General features: G+C 40.6%; 1 protein-coding gene across 5 annotated transcripts in view; it reads left to right on the plus strand.

The window, feature by feature from the left end:
• KDM3B (lysine demethylase 3B) overlaps nt 1-21660 on the plus strand; it is a 95295-nt gene extending 73635 nt beyond the window's left edge. For all 5 annotated transcript variants that reach the window (XM_071210140.1, XM_071210143.1, XM_058279296.2 and 2 more), the window contains 13 exons: nt 6454-6561; nt 7615-7742; nt 9284-9563; nt 10320-10576; nt 13034-13300; nt 14022-14193; nt 14581-14671; nt 14811-14941; nt 15671-15790; nt 17189-17328; nt 17490-17666; nt 18185-18319; nt 20191-21660. In XM_071210140.1, the coding sequence (XP_071066241.1) occupies nt 6454-6561; nt 7615-7742; nt 9284-9563; nt 10320-10576; nt 13034-13300; nt 14022-14193; nt 14581-14671; nt 14811-14941; nt 15671-15790; nt 17189-17328; nt 17490-17666; nt 18185-18319; nt 20191-20271 (2087 nt within the window). In that variant the 3' untranslated portion in view covers nt 20272-21660. The remainder of the gene's footprint in view (nt 1-6453; nt 6562-7614; nt 7743-9283; nt 9564-10319; nt 10577-13033; nt 13301-14021; nt 14194-14580; nt 14672-14810; nt 14942-15670; nt 15791-17188; nt 17329-17489; nt 17667-18184; nt 18320-20190) is intronic.
• The last annotated feature ends 397 nt before the right edge of the window (nt 21661-22057 follow it).

Below are 22057 nucleotides of genomic sequence, written 5' to 3' on the forward strand. Positions count from 1 at the left end.
CCAAGATCGGAAACAAGACAAAGATGCCCACTATCACTACTGTTACTCAACAACGTGCCATATGTTCTAGCTAGCAATTAGAAAAGGAAATAGGCATCCGTATAGGAAAAAAGGAAGTAAAACTATCACTATTCACAGATGACATGATCCTATATTTGGGAAATTCAGGAATGTTTACAACAAAGCTACTTGACCTAGTAATGAGTTCAGCAAAGTGGCAGGATACAAGATCAACATGGAAAATCAGTAATGTTTCTGTACACTAGTATTGAACAATCTGGGGAGGAAATTGGGGGGAAATTCCATTTACAATAGCAAAAAAAGACTTGACTACCTTGGAATAATTTTTTTTTTTTTTTTTAAGATTTATTTCTTTTTCCCTTCCCTCCTCCTGCCCTGCTGTTTTTGCTGTCTGTGTCGTGTTCTCTTCTCATTTTCTCTCCTCTAGGATTCACCGGGATTCGATCCTGGGAACCCCTGATGTGGAGAGAGGTTCCCTGTCAATTGCACCACCTCAGTTCCTGGTTTCTGCTGCGCTTCACCTTGACTCTCCCCTTGTCTCTCTTTTGATGCGTCATCATCTTGCTGTGTGCGGGCACTGGCTCGCCATGCGGGCACACTTTTTTCTTCTTCTTTTTCACCAAGAGGCCCCAGGGATTGAACCCAGGTCCTCCCATATGGTAGGCGGGAGCTCTATCACTTGAGCTGCATCCGCTTCCCTCAATTTTTTTTTTAAGGTTTATTTTATTTATTTATTTCTCCCCATTACCTCCTTGTTTGCGCTTTCTGTATCTGTTCATCTTCCTTGTTTGTTTAAGAGGCACTAGAACCTGAATCTGGGACCTCTGATGTGGGAGGGAGGCACTTAATCCTTTAGCCACTCCACTCTCAGCTTTGTTGTGTGTCTCATGTTTTCCCTCCCCATGTCTCTTGTTGAGTCATTTTGTTGCGCCAGCTTGCTGTACCTGCCATTGAGTCAGCTCACTGTCTTCTTTAGGAAGCACTGGGAATCTCTGCTCCCTGCTTTATTGGGTCTCATTATGTTTTTTCTTCTTGTGTCTCATGTTGCATCATCTTGTTGTGTCAGCTTGATATGCCTGCCCATTGCACCAGCTCACTGTCTTCTTTAAGAGGTACGGGGAACTGAAACAGGGACCTCCCATTTGGTAGGCAGGAGCTCGGTCAAGTGAGCCAAATCCATTTCCCCCTTGGAATCACTTTAACTAAAGAAGTACAGGACCTATATTCAGAAAACTATAAAATAATGCTGAAAGAAATCAATGAAGACCTAAACAAATGGAAAGACATTTTGTGTCCATGGATTGGAAAACTAAATATCATAAAGACGTCAGTCCTACCCAAACTGATTTATAGCTTCAAAGCAATACCTATCAAAATTCCAACAGCCGACTTTATAGAAATAGAAAAGGCAGTTAACAAATTCATTTGGAACGGAAAGTACACCCGAATAGCCAAAAGCATTTTAAAAAAGAAAGTTGTTAGAGAACTCTTACTACCTGACCTTGAAACATATTACAAAGCTACAGTGGTGAAATTAGCATGGTACTGGCATAAAGTTAGACACATCCATCAGTGGAATGGAATTGAGAGTCAGAAATAAACCCTCACCTCTACAGCCAAATGGTTTTCGACAAACCTACGAAGTCCATATTAACAGAACAAAACAGTCTCTTCAACAAATGGTGTTGACATAATTTGATATCCATAACCAAAAACATAAATAGAGGATCCTTATCTCACTCCCTGTACAAGAATCAACTCAAGCCGTGCCACGCAAGGGTGTCCCCCGCCCGTGAGGAAAGCCGCCCAGCGTGAAAAAGAAAGAGCAGCCTGCCCAGGAATGGCGCCGCCCACACTTCCCGTGCCGCTGACGACAACGGAAGCGGACAAAGAAACAAGACGCAGCAAATAGACACCAAGAACAGACAACCAGGGGAGGCGGGGAAATTAAATAAATAAATAAATCTTTAAAAAAAAAAAAAAAAAAGAATCAACTCAAAATGGATAAAAGACCAAAATATAAAAGCCAGGACCATAAAACTACTAGAACCCCTCTCAATTAGAAGTGGAGTGGGCATCACCATCCCAGAATCCTCAAGACTGGGGAATAAAATATGGACTATAATGGATTTACTGGTATTCTGTTATAGATTTATTGTAATTGTAGCAAAAGAAGAAATTATATCGTTGATGTAGAGTCAGTGGGCACTGGAGGTGCTGAAGTCAGGGAAAGGGAAAAAGAAGTGTAATACGGTAGCGTTTTGGGGACTTAGAATTGTCCTGAATGACATTGCAACAACAGATACAGGCCATTATGTATCCTACCATAACCTACAGAATTGAGTGGAAGAGAGTGTAAACTACAATGTAAACTATAATCCATGCTTAGTGGCAATGCTCCAAATGTGTTCATCAATTGTAATGAATGTACCACACTAATGAAAGAAGTTGTTAACATGGGGAAAAGTGGAAGGTGTGCTGAGTGGGGAATATGGGAACCTGTTATGTTTTTTTATGTAATCTAAGTATCTTTTAAAAATATAAAAATTATTTTAAAAATAAATAAAGGCAGTGGCCACCAGAGGTTCAGAGGGGAAGGAGAGGGAAGAATAGGTATAACTTGTCATTTTTAGGACATTGGAATTGTTCTGCATGAAATTGCAATGATAGAAAAAGGCATTTATACATTTTATCAAAACCTATAAAATTGTGCAGTCCAAAGTGTAAACTATAATGTAAATTATAGACCATGGTTAATAGCAGTGCTTCAATATGTGTTCATCAGTTGTAACAAATTTATCAAATAATTGAAATATGTTGTTATTGGGTATAAATGGGGGAGGGGAAGGGTGTGGGGTATATGGGAATCCCTATATTTTTGATGTAACATTTCTGTAATCTAAAGCTTTTTTAGAATTAAAATAAAATTAAAAACAAAAAACTACTAGAATAAAATGGAGGGAAACATCTTAAAGATCTGTGATCTATGGTGGTTTCTTGGACCTTACACCCAAGTGCAAGCAACAAAAGAAAAAAATAGATAAATGAACCTCCTGAAAATTAAACACTTTTGCACCTCAAAGGACTTTGTCAAAAGGGTGAAGACGCAGCCAACTCAATGGGAGAAAATATTTGGAAATCACATATCTGATAGGGGTTTAATATTCATGATATATGAAGAGGTGCTACAACTCAACAATAAATAGATGAAGGACCCTATTAAAAAATGGGCACAAGATTTTAATAGTCATTTGTGCAAAGAAGAAATACAAATGGTGAAAAAACACAAAAACATGTTCAACATCACTAGCAGTTAGGGAAATGCAAATCAAAGCTTCAGTGAGATATTTCACACCTATCAGAGTGGCCGCTATTAAAAACTCAGAGAACTATAGTGCTGGAAAGGATGTGGAGAGATAGGAATACTTACTCACCTCTGGTAGGAAAGCAGAAGGGTACAGCCACTGTAGAAGACTGTTTGGCAATTCCCAAAGAAGTTGAATATAGATTTGCCATGTGACCCTGCAATACTGCTACTGGGTATAGACCCAGAAGAACTGAGAAGAGTAACACAGACAGACATCTGCACACCAATGTTCATAGCAGCATTATTCTTGATTGCACAAAGGTGGAAATAACCCAGGTGCCCATCAACCGAGGAATGGATTAACAAACTGGAGTATACACACTATGGAATATTATGCAGCTGTAAGAAGAAATGAAGTCATGAAGCATATCACAATATGGATGAGCCTTGAGGACATTATGTCGAGTGAAGCAAGCCAGACACAAAAGGACAGATACAATGTGATTGTGCTACTATGAACTAAATATACTGTGTAAACTCATGGAGTTAATAACTAGAATATGGCTTAAAAGAAAATAAAATGAGGTTAGAGAATGGAAAGCTGAGGATTAACTTGTGCAGAATTGGTAAAAAGATTGTGTTAATTTTTGGAAATGAATGGAAAAGATAAAAGCACAACATAATGCTTATAAATTGCACTGTTATTATATGAGTATGACAGTGGTTGAAAGTGAAAGACTGTCATGTATATTCCTAAAAGGAAGGCTGAAAAATGTAACCTCACATGAAATATCAATTTGGGTCATAGTACATATATAAGACTGTTTTTCTTTGAAACTGAAAAAATGTTATGTATGTTAATGTTACACGGTACTAATAGCAGACAAAATAAAACAAAACATACTAATTGAAAGAAACCAGGCACAGAGTACTACATATTTTATGACTCCATTTATATAAAATATAAACATAAATCAATGTATAAAGATGGAATTAGATTATTGGTTATATAGGGCTGGGGAAAGATAAAGGTATTGAAAGGTGACTGCTAAGGGGTGTGAAGTATTTTATTTTTGGAATAATGAAATTGTTCTAAATTTTTTGTGGTGATGAATGCACAACATTGTGATTATACTCAAAGCCATTGAGTATTGATTATACACTTTGGATATATCATATGGTATATGAATATATAATATCTCAATAAAACTGTTTTAAAAGAAAGAGAGGGAAAAAATAAGAATAGACAGAAATAGCAGCTTATGTACAGCAAGGGAAGCATAGAGAGATTGCGAGGTGATGAAGTTTTGGTTTTTGTATTTTATAATTATTATTGAAATAATGAAAATGCTTTAATAATGATTGAAGTGATGAATGAACAACTATGTGATTATACCAAATACCATTGATTGTACTCTTTGGATGGAATATGTGCTTTATTAATATGTATCAATAAAAATTTATTTGTTTACAAAAATGATGAGGAAAAAAGCCACCACAGCCAGATTTTTTTTAAAAAAAAGAAAATACTGTTGAGAAAATGAAAAGGCAGGTCACAGACAGAAAAATTATTTGCTAATCACATATTTGCTAAAGAACTTGTATCCATAATATAAAAGACTTCTTAAACTCAATAACAAGGCAAACAACCCTAATATAAAGCAGGCAAAAGATTTTAACAGGTGCTTCACCAGAAAGATATGAATAGGGAAGCGGACTTGGCCCAATGGTTAGGGCGTCTGTCTGCCACATGGGAGGTCTACGGTTCAAACACTGGGCCTCCTTGACCCATATGTAGCCGGCCCATGCACAATGCTGATGCGCTCAAGGAGTGCCGTGCCACATGGGTGTCCCCCACATAGGGGAGCCCAACGTGCAAGGAGTGCGCCCCATAAAGAGAGCCACCCAGCGCAAAAGAAAGTGCAGCCTGCCTAGGAATGGCGCTGCCCACACGGAGAGCTGACATAACAAGATGACACAACAAAAAGAAACACAGATTCCCGGTGCCGCTGATAAGGATAGAAGCAGTCACAGAAGAACACACAGCGAATGGACACAGAGCAGACAGCTGGGGGGCGGGGGGGAAGGAGACAGAAATAAATAAATCTTTAATAAAAAAAAAAAAAGATGTGAATAGCAGAGAAGCACATGAAAAGCTTTGTTAAGGATTACCATTACAATTTTCATGGTAGTAGTTACACAACTGTATATACATTGTTGAAACATTGAAGTGCACACTTCAAATTATTGAATTTATTATGAAATACATTATTTTTTAGGAAGGCTGATTTTTTTTTTTTTTTTTTTTTTTTTTGGTGCTGGGAATTGATCCCGGGACCTTGTATGTGGGAGGGTGGCGCTCAACCACTGAGCCACATCAGCTTCCCTGATTTGTTTTTTTTTGTTGTTGTTGTTGTTTTTAGGAGGCACTAGGGATCAAACCTGGGACCTCCCATGTGGGAAGCAGGCACTCAATAGCTCGAGCTATATCTGCTCCCCAGCAAAGCTTTTTTTTTTTTTAAATTTTCCCCACCCCCTTGTTTACACTTGCTGTGTCTGTTTGTCTTCTTTTTAGTTTGTTTCTTTAGGAGGCACTGGGAACTGAACCCAAGACCCAAGACCTCCGATTTGGGAGGAAAGTGCCTAATCACTTAAGCCACCTCCATTCCCTGCTTTTGTTATCTCTCTCATTGTTTTTTTCTTCGTGTGTTCCTTATGTCATCTTGTTCGTCATTTTGCTGTGCCTGTCCGTCACATCAACTCGCTGAATTGCTCATCTTCTTCAGGAGGGACTGGGAACCTCTACTCCCTGCTTTGTTGTGTCTTTGATTATGTTTTTTCTCTTGTGTCTCTTGTTGCGTCAGCTTGCCACGCCTGCCTGTCACACCAGCTTGCTGTCTTCTTTAGGAGACACGGGGAACTGAACCACAGACCTCCCATGTGGTAGGTGGGAGCTCAATCGCTTGAGCCACATCCGAGCAAGGCTGATTTTTTAAGAGTTAGCAGTTACCTTCTTTGGCCCAAGGGAAAATTGTGTCCCTTGGTTAGTTCAAAACTTGCACTCACAGAGGCCTACATCTTGTGACCCTCATAAAATAAATGAGGTCGTTTCTTTTCTGTTTCAGAGACAGAGGAAATGGGTGACGAAGAGGTTTTCTCCTGGCTGAAGTGTGCAAAGGGGCAGTCCCATGAACCAGAGAATCTCATGCCCACACAGATCATCCCTGGCACAGGTAAGGAAGTTCCTTTTGTAGATTTAGAAAAAAGTTTTTTGATTGAGATACAACTCACATTTCACAAAATTTGATGCAATTGTTTATCTCTACCTGATTATTTTTAAAGCCATGTCAGCCTTTTCTGAGAATCTGGACCTTTAGTTGTGTTTTAGATTGCATTCTGCCCCTGGACACTCCACTCCCCTTTCTGGTCAGAGGGGTTGGTCACTTTCCAGATTCCATTTCACATTCCTATGGTTGGTGGGATCAGAATGGAAAAAGCCAGTCCCAAGTCTTGCAGAAAGACCTCTTATTTAAAGATTGTAAAAATCCAGGTGAAGCTAATCCACCCTCTTGGCTCAATGGGAAAGGCACCTTAACAGTTGGGATGGATAGTCATGTTTGTGTCACAGTCTCAGCCTACTTCAGGGGTTCTTCCAAAAAAGTCAGTGTGCCCAGGCTTCCATGTAAACATCTGAGCATTGAAGATGGTCAGTTTGTAATTCTACTACCTATATTCTCTTCCACTTCAGAATGGCACCCCATGGATGCTTTATTTTGTAGTGCTTCCAAGCAGAAGGACTCTCTGAGAGCAGTGGTAGAATGCTGGCTGCCTCCTGGTCCAAGCATTGCTTAAATGTCTCTGTGTTAAGTTTTTATTGATGTATTTTCTTTGATTGTTTTTTTAGAGTATAACTTAAAGTACACAGATATTAATTATACAATTCAAAATTTTAATATACTCTTGAACATTAAGGAATCTACCCCGAGAGTTTTTCCTGAGGACACTTTGTTAATGTTTACTAGAGGAAGGAGAGAGTGTGGTTGAGTACACAGAATTTTAAGTCTTAGTATTTCCACTAACCAATTATATGTACTTTAGCAAATGCCCTAACTTTACTGCATCTCAGTTTCATTTTCAGAAATTGAGAGTAAAAACAGTACCTCGTTGAAATGTAATAAGAATTGAGGGAGATGATGTATATAGCAAGGTCCTTAGCACAGTATCTGGTATCTGGCACATACAAGTATTCCGATGTTAATTGTTATGATCATTATCTTTTTTCCCAGCTCTTTACAATATTGGAGACATGGTACATGCTGCCCGGGGCAAGTGGGGAATTAAAGCAAACTGCCCTTGTATTAGTCGGCAAAACAAGTCTGTGCTGAGACCTGCTGTCACCAATGGGATGTCACAGGTAAAGACGGTGTGTGTGGGAATAGCCGTGAGTGGAGTTTAAGTTTTTAGTACCAGGAAATGCCCCACTGTCACCTCTGTTGTCCCAGGCCAATGTTTGAATTCCTGGGGAATTAAGGGGTTGGGAAATCTTTCCAGAGAGAGCCTAAAAGAGTTACTCAAGGGATTTTAATTCTCCCTAACTGGTAGGGGTTTCTCTTCCTTAATCTTTAATCCAATTCAGGCTTGGTTGATAGCACCAAGAGATCCTTTATATCTTGTCAAGATTTATACCTCAGGGTCCTTGTTTAGGTGAAGAGTATAGAAAAGGTTCCTGGGAACACCGCTGATCTTCTTAGACCTCTCAGTGTGCCCGGTTCCTGTCACTAGGTCATCTTAGGTACAGAGGACAGAAGTATGGAGATTAACCCATTGAACAGGGTTCATCCTACCCAGAAGCAGTCCTAGGCTTCTAGAGAGAGGGTTGTTCCAGTGTGATGGTGACTATTTTGAATAAGAGGTTCTAAAAACAAACAACTGACTACATTTGAAGGCCATTCTAGAAACACCTCTAACATGATCGATGATAAGAGGCACAGGGCTTAATGCTGAGAGATTTGGAGATGTATTTTCAATGGAGTTGATGTATTAGAGAAAGTCATTTGAAAAACTCAGTAATAGAATAAATATTTATTGAGCGTTTATATTTGTCAAACACTATGCTAAGCCCTTTTCTTATACCATTTCATTTAATCCTCAGAACAGCGCTATGAGTTCAAGTTATTTTCTTTTAAAGATTTATTTATTTTATTTCTCTCCCCTTCCCCTCCCCATCCACCCCAGTTGTTCTCTGTGTCTATTTGCTGCGTACTCTTTTTGTCCACTTCTGTTGTTGTCAGTGGCATGGGAATCTGTGTTTCTTTTTGTTGCGTCATCTTGTTGTGTCAGCTCTCCTGGGCCATTCCTGGGCACTGGGCACCAGTTCTTTCGCACTGGGCGGCTCTCCTTACGGGGCGCACTCCTTGTGCGTGGGGCTCCCCTACACGGGGACACCCCTACGTGGCAGGGCACTCCTTGTGCATGGGGCTCCCCTATGCGGGGACACCCCTACGTGGCAGGGCACTCCTTGCACGTATCAGCACTGCGCGTGGGCCAGCTCCACACGGGTCAAGGAAGCCGGGGTTTGAACCACGGACCTCCCACGTGGTAGACGGACGCCCTAACCACTGGGCCAAGTCTGCTTCCCAGTTCAAGTTTTAATCAACAAATTTTCCATTGCAGAAATTCTCAGGCATGTTAAACAAAAGCCCTGTTTTATTTTGATTATAAACTTATAATCTCATTCACTGGTCTTTCCATAGAACCTAGCATTATTTCTGGCATGTTTTAGGACCCAATAAATATATGTTGAATTAATGAATAGATAAAATTGCAATTTATTTGGGATTATTCTCCTTAAATTGTTCTTTTAGACCTCTTTACTGTTACCAGTCATTATTATTTGAATTTTATTTTTTTTCTACCTAAGGACAACACTAACTATTCTGGCCTTCTGTTATTTAGCTTCCTATCATAAACCCTAGTGCCTCTTCTGGAAATGAAACCTCCTTCTCAGGTGGAGGAGGAACTGCTGTGGGAACAACTTCAGAGCCTGACCACGTTCCCAAAGCCGACAGCACTGACAACAGATCTGAAGAGCCTGTGAAAACAGACAGTTCAGCATCAAGTAGCAATAGTGAACCCAAAGCCATCAGGCCCCCCTGCCCTGATACAGCCTCACCCTCCTCTGCCCTGCACTGGTTGGCAGATTTAGCAACTCAGAAGGCTAAAGAAGAAACAAAGGGTAAGATGAACATAAGCCTCTGCCCTACCTGTGTTTGGAACACTTGAGTTATTCTGGGATTCTTCAAATTCACACATTACCATCCACATTTATGAAACATGCCACTTGCTTTCTCTGGTTGATCACATGAAATGAGGAAATCTCTTTCAATTTCTTTCTGGAAGTGGAATTTTTTGTTTTTTGTTTTTTGTGTTAAGGCACATTCCTGGGCCCTACTCCAGACCTCCTTAGTCAGAAGTGATGCAGGTTTTTTAACAGACTTCCAGATAGTTCTGTTATGTAGCCAGGGTTGAAAGCTAGACTTAGAGCAGTAGTTTTCAGTATGCGAAAGAATCACCTGGAGAATCCATTGAAAGTGCAGGTTCCTGTGCCTTACCTAGAACTATTAAATCAGAATCTCTTGGAGCAAGACCAAGAATCTCCATTTTTAACAAGAACTCTGGGCAATCCCAGTATAAATGTTTTGTAGACCTACTTGAAGAGACATTGACTTAGAAAGTGAGGGAGCCGGAAGATGGATGGGAATAAGGGAATGTTCAAAATCCAGATCTGGAACGGAAAGGAAGAAAAAGGAAACCCTCTTTGGCCATGAGAATTTCCATATTCGTAGCTGGTCAGGCTTGGTCATAAGCAGTCTGGGAGGCAGAGGAAGGGAAAGAGTCTTTCCTCCTTCCCACTTGGCTGTTTTCTAAGAGTCAGTTGCCTGCTGTGTTTTCCTTGTTTTGCCTAATGCTGTTCCCGGTTATGTTCTTACAGAAGCAGGGTCCCTGAGGTCGGTGCTCAGTAAAGAGTCTCATTCACCCTTTGGGCTGGATTCGTTCAACTCCACTGCAAAGGTCTCTCCGTTGACTCCAAAGCTTTTTAACAGTCTGTTGCTGGGTCCTACTGCCTCCAACAACAAAACCGAAGGCTCTAGCCTTCGAGACCTCCTCCACTCCGGGCCTGGAAAACTTCCTCAAACCCCCTTGGACACAGGCATACCCTTCCCCCCAGTGTTCTCTACATCTTCAGCAGTAAGTGTCCTCTGTACAACTTCAGCCTTTGCTGCTTTTCCATGAAAGAACCATCAGGGCTCCGATAACTGGGTTAGAGGGTATGTGGGTGATTTGTGTTCTCTACGTTGTCCAGCTAACATCTCTTTTAAACTAAGTTTTGGGAATTTTTGAGGTTCTTTTAAGTAGGGAACCTTTGCTCTGTGTTAGGAAGTCATTAGAAATTGAGACATTGAAATTTTTCAATCATCAGAAAATTTATTCCATTGATCACCTTATTTTCTTGACAATATTAGACATGTCTAATTTTTTTTACCTAGGCAGTGCATTCATTTTTTATTCTCTAGAATATCTAATAGACATCTCAAACCTGACACATCTAAGACTGAACTCCTGATCTTCTACCCATAAACCTACTTTTCCTTTAGTTTCCTCTCTTGGTCAGAGGCATCCCCATCCTTCCAATTACTCACTCCAAAAATCTTGGAGTCATTTGGGACTACACTCTAACATTTCACATCTAATCTATCAGCACAGACTTTCTGTGAGTGAACTTGCAGAATACATGCATTTCACATCAACTCCACTGCTTCCTGTCTGTCCTGAGCCAGCATTCTCTCTTGCCTGCATATTTGCAGTACCATCCTTACAGATGTCTCGGTTTCTGCTCTTTCCACTCCACAATCTATTTTCGACCCAGCAGCTAGAGTGATCCTTTTTAAAATGTGAAGTTAAAAAATAAATAAAAAGTCAGATCTTGCCACATTTGTCTAAAATCCTGCAAGGGTTTACTGTTCCTCTCATAATATAAGCAGAGTCCTTACAATGGGCTACAAGCCCCTAACCCTAACTGTTCCTTTTCCGCTCCCCTCTCTGACTTCAGCTAACCACTCTACCTCTTGTTCACTCAGCTCCAGCCACACTGACCTCTTTGCTCTTCTTTGAACATGTCCAGTCATGCTCCTTCTTCAGGACCTTGGTACTTGTTTTCTCTTTCCCATACAACAACATGACTTGCTTCATCATCATCTTCCTCTCCTCCCTTCTGAAATGTCACCCTCTCAGTAAACTTTTGTAGATCACCTTTTTAAAAATCGGTCACACTCCCATCTTCACACCTATTTTCTCGGCATTAGTTTTTTTCATAGCTTTTATTACCATCTGGCCTACTATATATTTTGCTTCTTTATTGTCTGCCTCTCCTCTCCTTAATGACAGATGTTTTTAGTATTTTATCACTACCTTATCCCTAGAGCTACAGTGTTTGAATATATTATAGATACATAGTAGCTATCTGGTAAACATTTGTTGAACAAACGAACGAATGAATGAATGAATGAATAAATGAAAGAATGAATGAACGAACAAGGTACAAAATTTAAAAGATATAAAAGGACCTATAGTAAAATGTCTCCTTCCCAAACCTGTCTCCCAGTCACCATTTCCCTTTCTGGAGGTTATCAATGTTTTCTTGAGTGTTCTTTTCAGAAATACTATGTATGTAATATGGGGTTTTTTCCCTCCCTTTTTTTAACACAAACCTGCTATACCTTGCTTTTATGTTTTTCTGTTTATATATCTTAGAGATCATTTCATATAAATACATAAACATCTTATCATTCTATTTTATGATTAGTGGCCAAAATTTGATGATCTCAGGGTGATTGAGCCCTGTACAATTTGGGTTATTTGTTTCTCCTTTGGATAAGTGACTTTAAAAAAAAATTACTTTGGGCTTTATTTTGTTTGTGCTTATTCTTACTCCCAGTTCTTCTTTTTCTTTTTTTAATTTTCCAAATATTGTATGGTTATGTGTACTCTACAGAGATAGTGAATGATACTCCAGGCATAGGATTATCATCCCTACAGTAGCCCCCACCCTACCCTTTGGTTTGGGGACCTTAGGTATGGCACTTGCATCTCTGGGCCAGCAAGATTCTTAATAGGTGGTAGTAGGGGAAGAATTGGGGAGTAGGAAACTGCTTCAGAATATACCTTTCCTCTTGGACATGCTGGTACCCCCCTTTATTGGGGTATACTCTGGGGGAGAAAAGCCTTGATAAATTGCTTTAATTACTTCATTGAAGTATTGTATCCTTTGGACATGCTGGCCAGAAAACATTTAGAACCCTCAAACCAAATGATCTCTTTCACTTAGTTATAGTGTTTTGTGATCTGCATGCATATGCTTACTACAGAACTGAATGCTAAATAGATTTCTAAGGTCTGGATTCTCATGAGGCAGAGGGAATCTTTTTGTAATTATTTCATAAATGTCAGACAAAAGATAAAGGATAAGGGAATTTAAGATATTGCCTTAATAATCACCCCCTCTTAAAGTACATTCCAATAACTTTTATGGAATTTAATCAGATAGGTCAGAAGTGTCCTTCTTGGGAATGCAACTATGAGACAGTTTTTTAATCCTCTGCTCATGGTGCCTCAATCAAGCTTACCTGATGGATTTGTGCCTGGCAGGGAGTGAAGAGCAAGGCCAGCCTACCCAACTTCCTTGACCACATCATTGCCTCGGTGGTAGAAAATAAGAAAACCTCAGATTCTGCAAAGAGGGCCTGTACCTTGACTGATACCCAAAAGGAGGTGAAGGAGATGGTGATGGGATTAAATGTGCTGGACCCCCATACCTCTCACTCCTGGCTCTGTGATGGGAGGCTTCTGTGTCTCCATGACCCCAGCAACAAAAACAACTGGAAGATCTTCCGAGAGTGTTGGAAGCAAGGCCAGGTAAGCTAGAACAAATAGTTCCCAGCTGTCTGCCTGCCTGCCACAGCTACCATGATAGTTCCAGGTCTTTAGGACACTTTTGCCAGGGAGATCTAAATCTCCCTAGTAGCTAGCTCCTTAAAAACCAAGAAGACACGTTGTGGAACTTTCATTTCTAAGCTGTATAGCTCTGTGTTCTTAAAAGGGTAGTTGAAGTTCCTATTAGGTGGTAATTTGGCATTGAAGACACCTTTGGAGGAAAATCCTTACATGTGATGTGATGTGGGGCAAGGGTATGTGGACGTGGATAATACTTTCCTAGGTAAATGTTTCAAGACCACACAAAATTGTGTGATTACACTCCCTGATGTTTATACATTAGCAAGTACTTGAGAAAGGGGTAGGTTATGGAATGTGGACAGTTTTCCATTCTCAGTGTTGAGGAAGTGTTCTCAATATTGTATTTATTAGTTTTTTTGTTCTCTCAATTCAAACTAATGGTAGATACCAAGACAACAGAGATAATTTATATGACAAGCCTCTCAGGGTGAGAGTTGCATATAATTATGGAGTTAAAGCAATTTTCATTCACTTTAGTTGACATGTTTGAATCCATAGATTATAAGACTGGGAAGGAATGATCGAACAGTGTAAAAAAGAACCCCTCCCTATTCTGTCCATTAGCACTGGAACTAAAACTATTTCCTGAATGAATCTGGTTAGAATACTTTTGTTTCCACAGCCAGTGCTGGTTTCAGGGGTACATAAAAAGCTCAAGTCTGAACTCTGGAAGCCAGAAGCCTTTAGCCAGGAATTTGGAGACCAGGATGTGGACTTGGTGAACTGCAGGAACTGTGCTATAATTTCTGATGTGAAAGTTCGGGATTTCTGGGATGGCTTTGAGATCATATGCAGTAAGTAGCTTTGCTATCGAGTTCTGTAAAAACAGTCTGGGAAGAAAGCATCCATATAGCCAGCCCTGCCCCTGGTAATAACTTTACATCCTCTTGGTGGAAAGAACATTGTCTCCTCATGCTAACCATGTTGTCTGCACCCCAGAGAATGGCCAGGCCTGAGTTTTTAATCCTCAGGGACTGAGGAGCACTTTCACCTTGAGGAAGAGGGATAGAATTCCTGTGAAATGAGAATGTATGGTATGTTCTAAAGCAGTGGATGAGGAGGACAAAGCCCACATAATCCATTACTGGGGTTTAAAATGTGAAAACAAGAGGCTAGTCTCCTAAAACATTTAGTCACTGGAAAATCTGGCAGCAACCCACCCAGTGCTTTCTCTCTTTCAGAGCGACTAAGGTCAGAAGATGGGCAGCCAATGGTGCTCAAACTGAAGGACTGGCCTCCTGGAGAAGATTTTCGAGACATGATGCCAACAAGGTTAGTAAATTAAGGGATGACATCTTCAGAGACTTGTGCCTTGCTGAAACCACCTCTAAGTAATCATAGAAAAGTGAACATTACCTCTTCACTTTCTTCCCCTGTAACAAGCCAAGTTATCTTTCCTGACCTTTTGTAGGTTTGAAGATCTGATGGAGAACCTTCCTCTGCCAGAATATACCAAACGAGACGGCAGGCTCAATCTGGCCTCTAGGCTACCCAGCTACTTTGTAAGGCCCGATCTGGGCCCCAAGATGTACAACGCCTATGGTATGAGGGAGGAGAGGCCAGAATTGTCCTTTTGTTGCACTATTTTCATTTCACCTATAGAGTGAGATCTGCAGTCAGGCTCATATATGAAGATGACTGAGGGCAGGTGACAGGTCCTGGGGGAATTAGTAGTGTCCAGGATGGTTTTGAATGTTTGCTTTAATAATGTGGGTAACATTGATATGGAACTAGTTCATAGCCTGCATGACTCCAGTAGTTAAAAACTTTACTCATAAAAATTCAAAAATTCTATCCAAGGAGACATGATCCTCAGTTTTGAGAGACTAGATAAAACAATAATGAAGCAGAAGTCAATTTCAAGAGCACTAACTAAAAAATAATAAAAATAATAGTGAAGAAGTCTGGGTACCATGCTACCCAGGCAGCTCTTTATGAAGTCTCAGTAAGATCCTAAAGTGCTGTGAAAGCAGAGCTTCATTTGAATGTCACAGATACCCATGTCTATTTTGCTTTTGAAGGAGAGTAAAGTTTTTTGGAGTTGGAGAGTGGAATTGGTTCCATAGCCAAAGCTAATTATGATGTCAGCCAGGCTAGAATTCAGCTTTAAAACCATTGAAAAGTGATGAGGAGAGTGATTTCTTGATAAATAGATATACTTCTCTTCCATTTTTATTCACGTAAAACATCATTGGTCATGTTTTCAGTTATAGAGTCTAGATTCTTCAGAATATTGCCCCTTCACCTTGCATATATTCCTTTTACCATTAGGTTTGATAACTGCAGAAGACAGAAGAGTTGGCACAACAAATCTTCACTTAGATGTGTCTGATGCAGTTAATGTGATGGTGTATGTTGGGATCCCCATCGGGGAGGGTGCTCATGACGAAGGTAAGATTTCTCAGTCCCACCGCTTCAGGATGGTGAGGCTTGGCCTCGGGCTTAGAACTGGTGTCTTCCTCCTCAGGCAGTGCCAATGGCTTTTTCTTAAGTTTTGTACTAAGCCCGACACATAATTGTATTCATGGTGTATGGTGTATGTTTCATAATAGTCATTCACTTTCTGGGGAGACTACCCTCTTTCACTAAGTAGATAGCATCGCAAAGAGGAATGAGAAAAAAGGGAAAACTGGTTTACTTGGCCCATCAGCCAGATCAGCCGTGGCTATCAGGAGGTGACAGGTGATAATGCCAGGTCACCCATGTAGAAATTAAGCATAAAAGGGACAGTTTGCTGCATTTGTATTCCCTGCCATGTCAGTGAAAATTGATGTATATTCATTATGGAAATTTTAGAAAACATAGAAAATCTTAAGGATAAAAATAAATAACTCATTCCAAGGTCCAGGATAAAACAGTATCATCGTGGTATATTTTTGCTTTTAATACTGCACACCTGTAAATACTTCCATTATGTTGTCTTTTAGAGAATTCTAATAGACAAGCATTGGAAGCCTACCATCATGCAGAGAAGGTTTATGTTTTGTGGGCTTGAATCTCAGACTTCTCGAGTTTGAAAAGGCCTTGAGAAAGCATATAGAGTCCATCATTTTGCAGCAGGTAATAACCTGCAAGTTAAGCATAAGGTGCAGCTATGTAGTTTGATCAAGAAATGCAATTTAGGGAAGTGGACTTGGCCCAATGGTTGGGGCGTCCGTCTACTACATGGGAGGTCTGCCGTTCAAACCCCGGGCCTCCTTGACCCGTGTGGAGCTGGCCCATGCACAGTGCTGATGTGCGCAAAGAGTGCCGTGCCATGCAGGGGTGCCCCCGTGTGGGGGAGCCCCGCGCGCAAGGAGTGTGCCCCATAAGGAGAGCCACCCAGCACAAAAGAAAGTGCAGCCTGCCCAGGAATGGCGCCACACACACAGAGAGCTGACACAACAAGATGATGCAACAAAAAAACACAGATTCCTGGTGCCGCTGATAAGGATAGAAGTGGTCACAGAAGAACACACAGTAAATAGACACAGAGAGCAGACAACTGGGCGGGGAGGGGAGAGAAATAAATAAATAAATCTTTAAAAAAAAAAAAAAGAAATGCAATTTAGAGGAAAACTGTACCTCAAAATAATGCAGAGACTAGTAAATAAGGAAGGGTTAGTGTTGTGTTTTCTCTGTGTAAGGAACATAGACCAACATGAGTGCTGATCCTTTGAGTCTACCTTGTATTTTTCCAAAGAAATGTAGAGTAGTAGAGACTAAACTTGTTTGAATTGGACATTTTGCGTCACCCAGAGGTGTTGAACTGACTGGTTACATTGAAAGGATTCTTTTTGCTCTGTTCAGAGGTACTCAAGACTATTGATGAGGGGGATGCTGATGAGGTGACAAAGCAAAGGATTCATGATGGAAAAGAGAAGCCAGGTGCTTTATGGCACATCTATGCAGCAAAGGATGCAGAGAAGATCCGGGAGCTGCTCCGTAAGGTATGACCCTGAGTGGACTCTGCCTCCAGTTCTATTCCAAGGATGTTGAATAGAACAAAGCAGAAGCTTTGGCCCACCAGGGATAATGCTGCAGCAAGTTGAATTTATATGCACATTTTTATGTATTTATTTATTTCACCCTCTTTGGATTTTGGTTTCAGGTTGGAGAAGAGCAAGGACAAGAAAATCCCCCTGATCATGACCCAATTCATGACCAAAGTTGGTATCTGGACCAGACCCTCCGGAAGCGTCTCTATGAGGAGTATGGTGTGCAAGGCTGGGCCATCGTGCAGTTCCTGGGCGATGCTGTCTTCATACCTGCTGGAGCTCCACACCAGGTGCATGCCAACTTGGGGTTTGGGCTCCACAGTTCCCTGACTTTCCTTATTTCTGCTTTTTTGCTAATCTGGCAAGAGATATAAATGACTGGATTAGACTCAGTAATCTTACACCATAACTTATTTTTTGCTTTTTAACTTTATTCCTTGTAATTTTTAATGTTCGTTGTAGAACTTTTAGGCAATGCAGAGTATTGTAGAAAAAGTGAAAATCCAACTCAGCTACCTGTGTGACACCTCTTTTCAGTCCCTTCATCCTGCCCTCCCAATCTAGTTTCCTTTCCCAGGGGTAGTCTGCTATGAGCACTTTGGTGTGTGGTTTTTTTAGACCCTTTTTCTGTGCAAAGACTAACATATTTTATACTTTTACTCTTAAAGTTTTTCTGCATTTGCTGTTTTTATGAAAATGGAATATAAGTAGTTCTGTAGTTTGTTTTTAACTGTATCACAGACATTTTCCTTGTTTTATTGGCTCTCTAGTGCCTGATATTTTTCCGTTGTACTTTTCCCCCACTCAGGTTCACAATCTGTACAGTTGCATAAAAGTAGCAGAAGATTTTGTATCTCCAGAACATGTTAAGCACTGTTTCCGCCTGACCCAGGAATTCAGGCATCTCTCTAACACTCATACGAACCATGAGGATAAACTGCAGGTAAATAACTCCTCTCCATCACACTCTGTCCCTTTATCTCATGCATGCATACACCGAAGGCACATTCTCCTTTCTGAGAGTATTCTCTGTGAGTTGTAACTATGAAGGAGATATGACTTAAGGGAAACCAGACCTGGGATATGGAGTTCTCCTCTCGGGAGTATTTAATCAGTCCTCTTCGGTTTTGTTTTTAGAGCATACTCATCTTTTAACCTGATCAATTCTAGTGTGACAGTCCTCTCTTTCTATGCCCTTAGGAGATAGAGTGTTTTAGTGTTAACAATTGACTACATTGACTTTCCCAGGCAAGTGGGGAAAGCACTGTAAATCAATGTGTTCTAAGAATGTTTTGAGAAGGGGTATTGCCCCAAAGCTGCTTCTCACAGCAAATTTCTATGCAAACTCAGTTCCTTCGAGCCCTATGGGGAGTGCAGTTCATGTCCCTAACAATCATGTTCAGAAGGTCAAGGATTGGAGAGACAAGCTGGACACGCAGATTAGGTTCCCTCTGCTCCTGAAATAGACAGGAACTTTAAGGGCAGAATTTCATTATTAATACTTAAGTTGGACCTTTTTGTGGCCTAAAAAGAACATAGAATAAGAAAACAAGATTCCCCAGGCAGGAATCCAGCAATCTGAATAAGCACTCTCCTAGCCTTTCACTCTGGTCTTTCCCGCTGGCATACTTGTGGCTCAGGTGTGCATTCTTTGGTCAGCAGCTGCTCACTTTGGAAGAGGTGTTTTCTTGGTTGCTGGTAGATTCAGTCACCTTCAACCCTGAGTCTAATCTGCTTTGCTGCTCCTTTTTTATTTTTTCCTCAAAATTATGGAATGGTTTAACCATAAAGTTGTTATACAACATCGACATTAGAGATATAATGCAAATAAGTGGGCACACCTCCTTCAGCGCTCTACTTGTAATATATCAGCTTGTATATAAGCTGACCACCCTTTAGAATAACAATATCAACTCCTGCTCCAGTACTCTCAGTCCCCATTTACTGCCTTATTTTTTCTGTAGTATTTTTACCACCTGACATACTATAGATTTTTACCTGTTTGTTTTTACCCCCACTAGAATATAAGGTATTTAAGCTCCATGAAGGCAGAGCTTTACTGATTTATTCACTGTTTTTCTCTAGCACAATGTTTGACATAAGTAGACATCGGTAAATATTTGTTTCAATAATACAAAAACTTAATACCAAATAGCATAAAGGGGACTTGTATGCCTATCACCTTAAGAAATAAAAAATGGTAAAGATAGCTGAAGCCCCATGCGACCTTCATCATTCCTTTTCCCCACTTTCCTTCCCCAGAAACAACCACAATCTTGATGTCTGTCCTTTTTAAAAACTCCAGGTAGCCTGTTCACTTTATTTCTCTAATAACTTTTATTTTATCTTCTTTCATAAAATACATGTACACACAAAGGGAAAAAAAATATCCCATTATCCTACCCACCATCATTGTTCCAGTGCATTCTCATTCACTGGGCCTTAGGCAGGGTTCTTAATCTTAGAACCTTTCTTTCTTCAGTTCTCATTTGAAAAATGGAGATAACAATAGATTCTACCTCATAAATTTTGGGAAGGATGAAATGAGAGTCCATATAAATATAGCAACAGCGCCCATCCCATAATAAGCACAGAGGGGTAGGGATTATATAGCCTTTCAAATTTCATCATTCTTTTTTCACTATAGACCGTGTATCCTAGAGGCTCTGTAAATCATCTTGAACATTGGTTTGGGAAGCAAGCGGTCCTTCTTGGAGGGTTTTCTGACCTTATGTTAGTTTAGAGCATACATCTGCCTTTGTGAGGCACAGCATGAGACTGCCATGAACTGACTGTGCTGATTGCTCTCTCCAGGTGAAGAACATCATTTACCACGCAGTGAAAGATGCTGTTGGCACCCTCAAAGCTCATGAATCCAAACTGGCAAGGTCTTAGGTGTGGCAAAATTCCAGACTCCCCTGTGAAGCAGGCCTTTCACTCACAACACATACAGGGAACGGCAGGGTTCTCTGCTGGAGCAGAAGCCCTTCACTCGGAGCCAGTGTGGTCAGTATTACAAACTCTCCAGCCACTCTTTTCTACGCTGCCTCAACACTGAAGGTTGACACAGGAAAGTCGCACTGTTCACACACACAGTTTCAGACTCCAAGCCGAGGGTGCCACATCCCCATCCCGTGGCCTTTTGGGAATCCGAATTGCCCAAACACTGCTGGGCTTTTCTGCATATTCTCGTGATTTGAGATTCGTGGAAACAAGGAATATGGGCACATATTTCTTTTCTTTTTCTCTCGTGCCTAGTTAGGTGGGAATGTATTTGGAGGTAGAGGGAATCATAACTGGTACAGGTGAAGGGGTAATTGCTTAAACACGCCTGGTGGAAAGAAGCCTGACAGTGTCTCTGCACGTGACCTCTGCCACGGCCCATCCCAGGACACGGGGTGAAGCCATTCCCCACACTCTCCCGTGAGCACTGGAGTCTTGCAGGACCCAGGGAGAACCCACTGCTTTTCCCAGGAGGGTCCAGGATTAGGAAACATGTGTATTTAGTGAAAAATAGGTTTGTAGTGAAATAGTTACTATTTCATGAAAGTAGATATTTTTAGAATTTTTGAAATATCACAGTTGTTTTCCTGGATTATGAGGAAAGGCACATTACATTTAGTCTTCCTTTCGATAAAACTTTGAAGAAATATGATTTTTAGGAATCATCTGCCCATTATAGCACAAAATCAGCCAAAGCAGAATTGAAAAGAATTGGCTTTTTAGTTTCTCCCCCTCCCATCTCAGTCCTATTTTGAGGGAACAGTCATCTGAGAAAGAACTTTGTCATGTCTGAGCTGTGTTGTGCTACACATAAACACACACACACGAACACACACACACACACACACACACACACTGGTGATCCAGGAACCATTTTCACCAATTACCAGCGTTCCCTTGGGACTCATTTTAAGTTTCCAAATGGGAAGGAAAGTTTGATTTCCACCACACGTTTTTGTTTTCTGTTTTGTTTTGGTTTTTTTCCAGAAATATTTTCATCAAAACTTTCCAACTCAGAGGAGTTTTATTAAGAATTTATTTGAAAATGATGGAATTCATTAGCCCATAGGTACATTGGGAAATGTATCTATCTTCTTTCCAGCTGTACTGTAGTGCCCTGCAGGCTTGTTTATATGTTCACAGTTACTTTTTTCTTTTTTTTTTTTTTTTTTTTAATAAAAGTCATTTACTGTAGAATACTTTTAATTTCATTTTCTGTATTTTAATTTTGTTGAAGGGCTGATTGGGATTTCCATGTTCTTATTAAAAATCTAACAAATCTGTTTGGAGTTGACTAAATTCTTCCTGCGCTAACCCTTCTAAAGTCAAGGTCTGGTTGAGGGTGAGGCTGGAAGTGGGGGGTGGTTCATTTCCAGATTCTCATTACCTTGCTGCACCCTAGTACTGCTCTTTGATTGCAGAACTGGTGCTCATCTGGGAGAAAAAGGAGTGTCAGGGTAAGGTCAGTGTGGTTTGCAGGTTTGGGGACCAAGGGAAGGGGCAACTTGAGTTAGAGGCTGGGAAGAGAAAAGAGTTTCCCATTGTTTATGCTCTGTGCCTGGAGTAGGAAAGGTGAGTCATACCTTCCTGAGGGGGAGTCTGGGGAAAGGGCCATGGTATGTGACCCGAACAAGGTTTTGGGCAGTCATTGGTGATGTTCCTCAAAGCAGGAGGCCTG

The sequence above is a fragment of the Dasypus novemcinctus genome, chromosome 2 (genome assembly GCF_030445035.2).
Source record: "Dasypus novemcinctus isolate mDasNov1 chromosome 2, mDasNov1.1.hap2, whole genome shotgun sequence".
NCBI classification, from domain to species: Eukaryota; Metazoa; Chordata; class Mammalia; order Cingulata; family Dasypodidae; genus Dasypus; species Dasypus novemcinctus.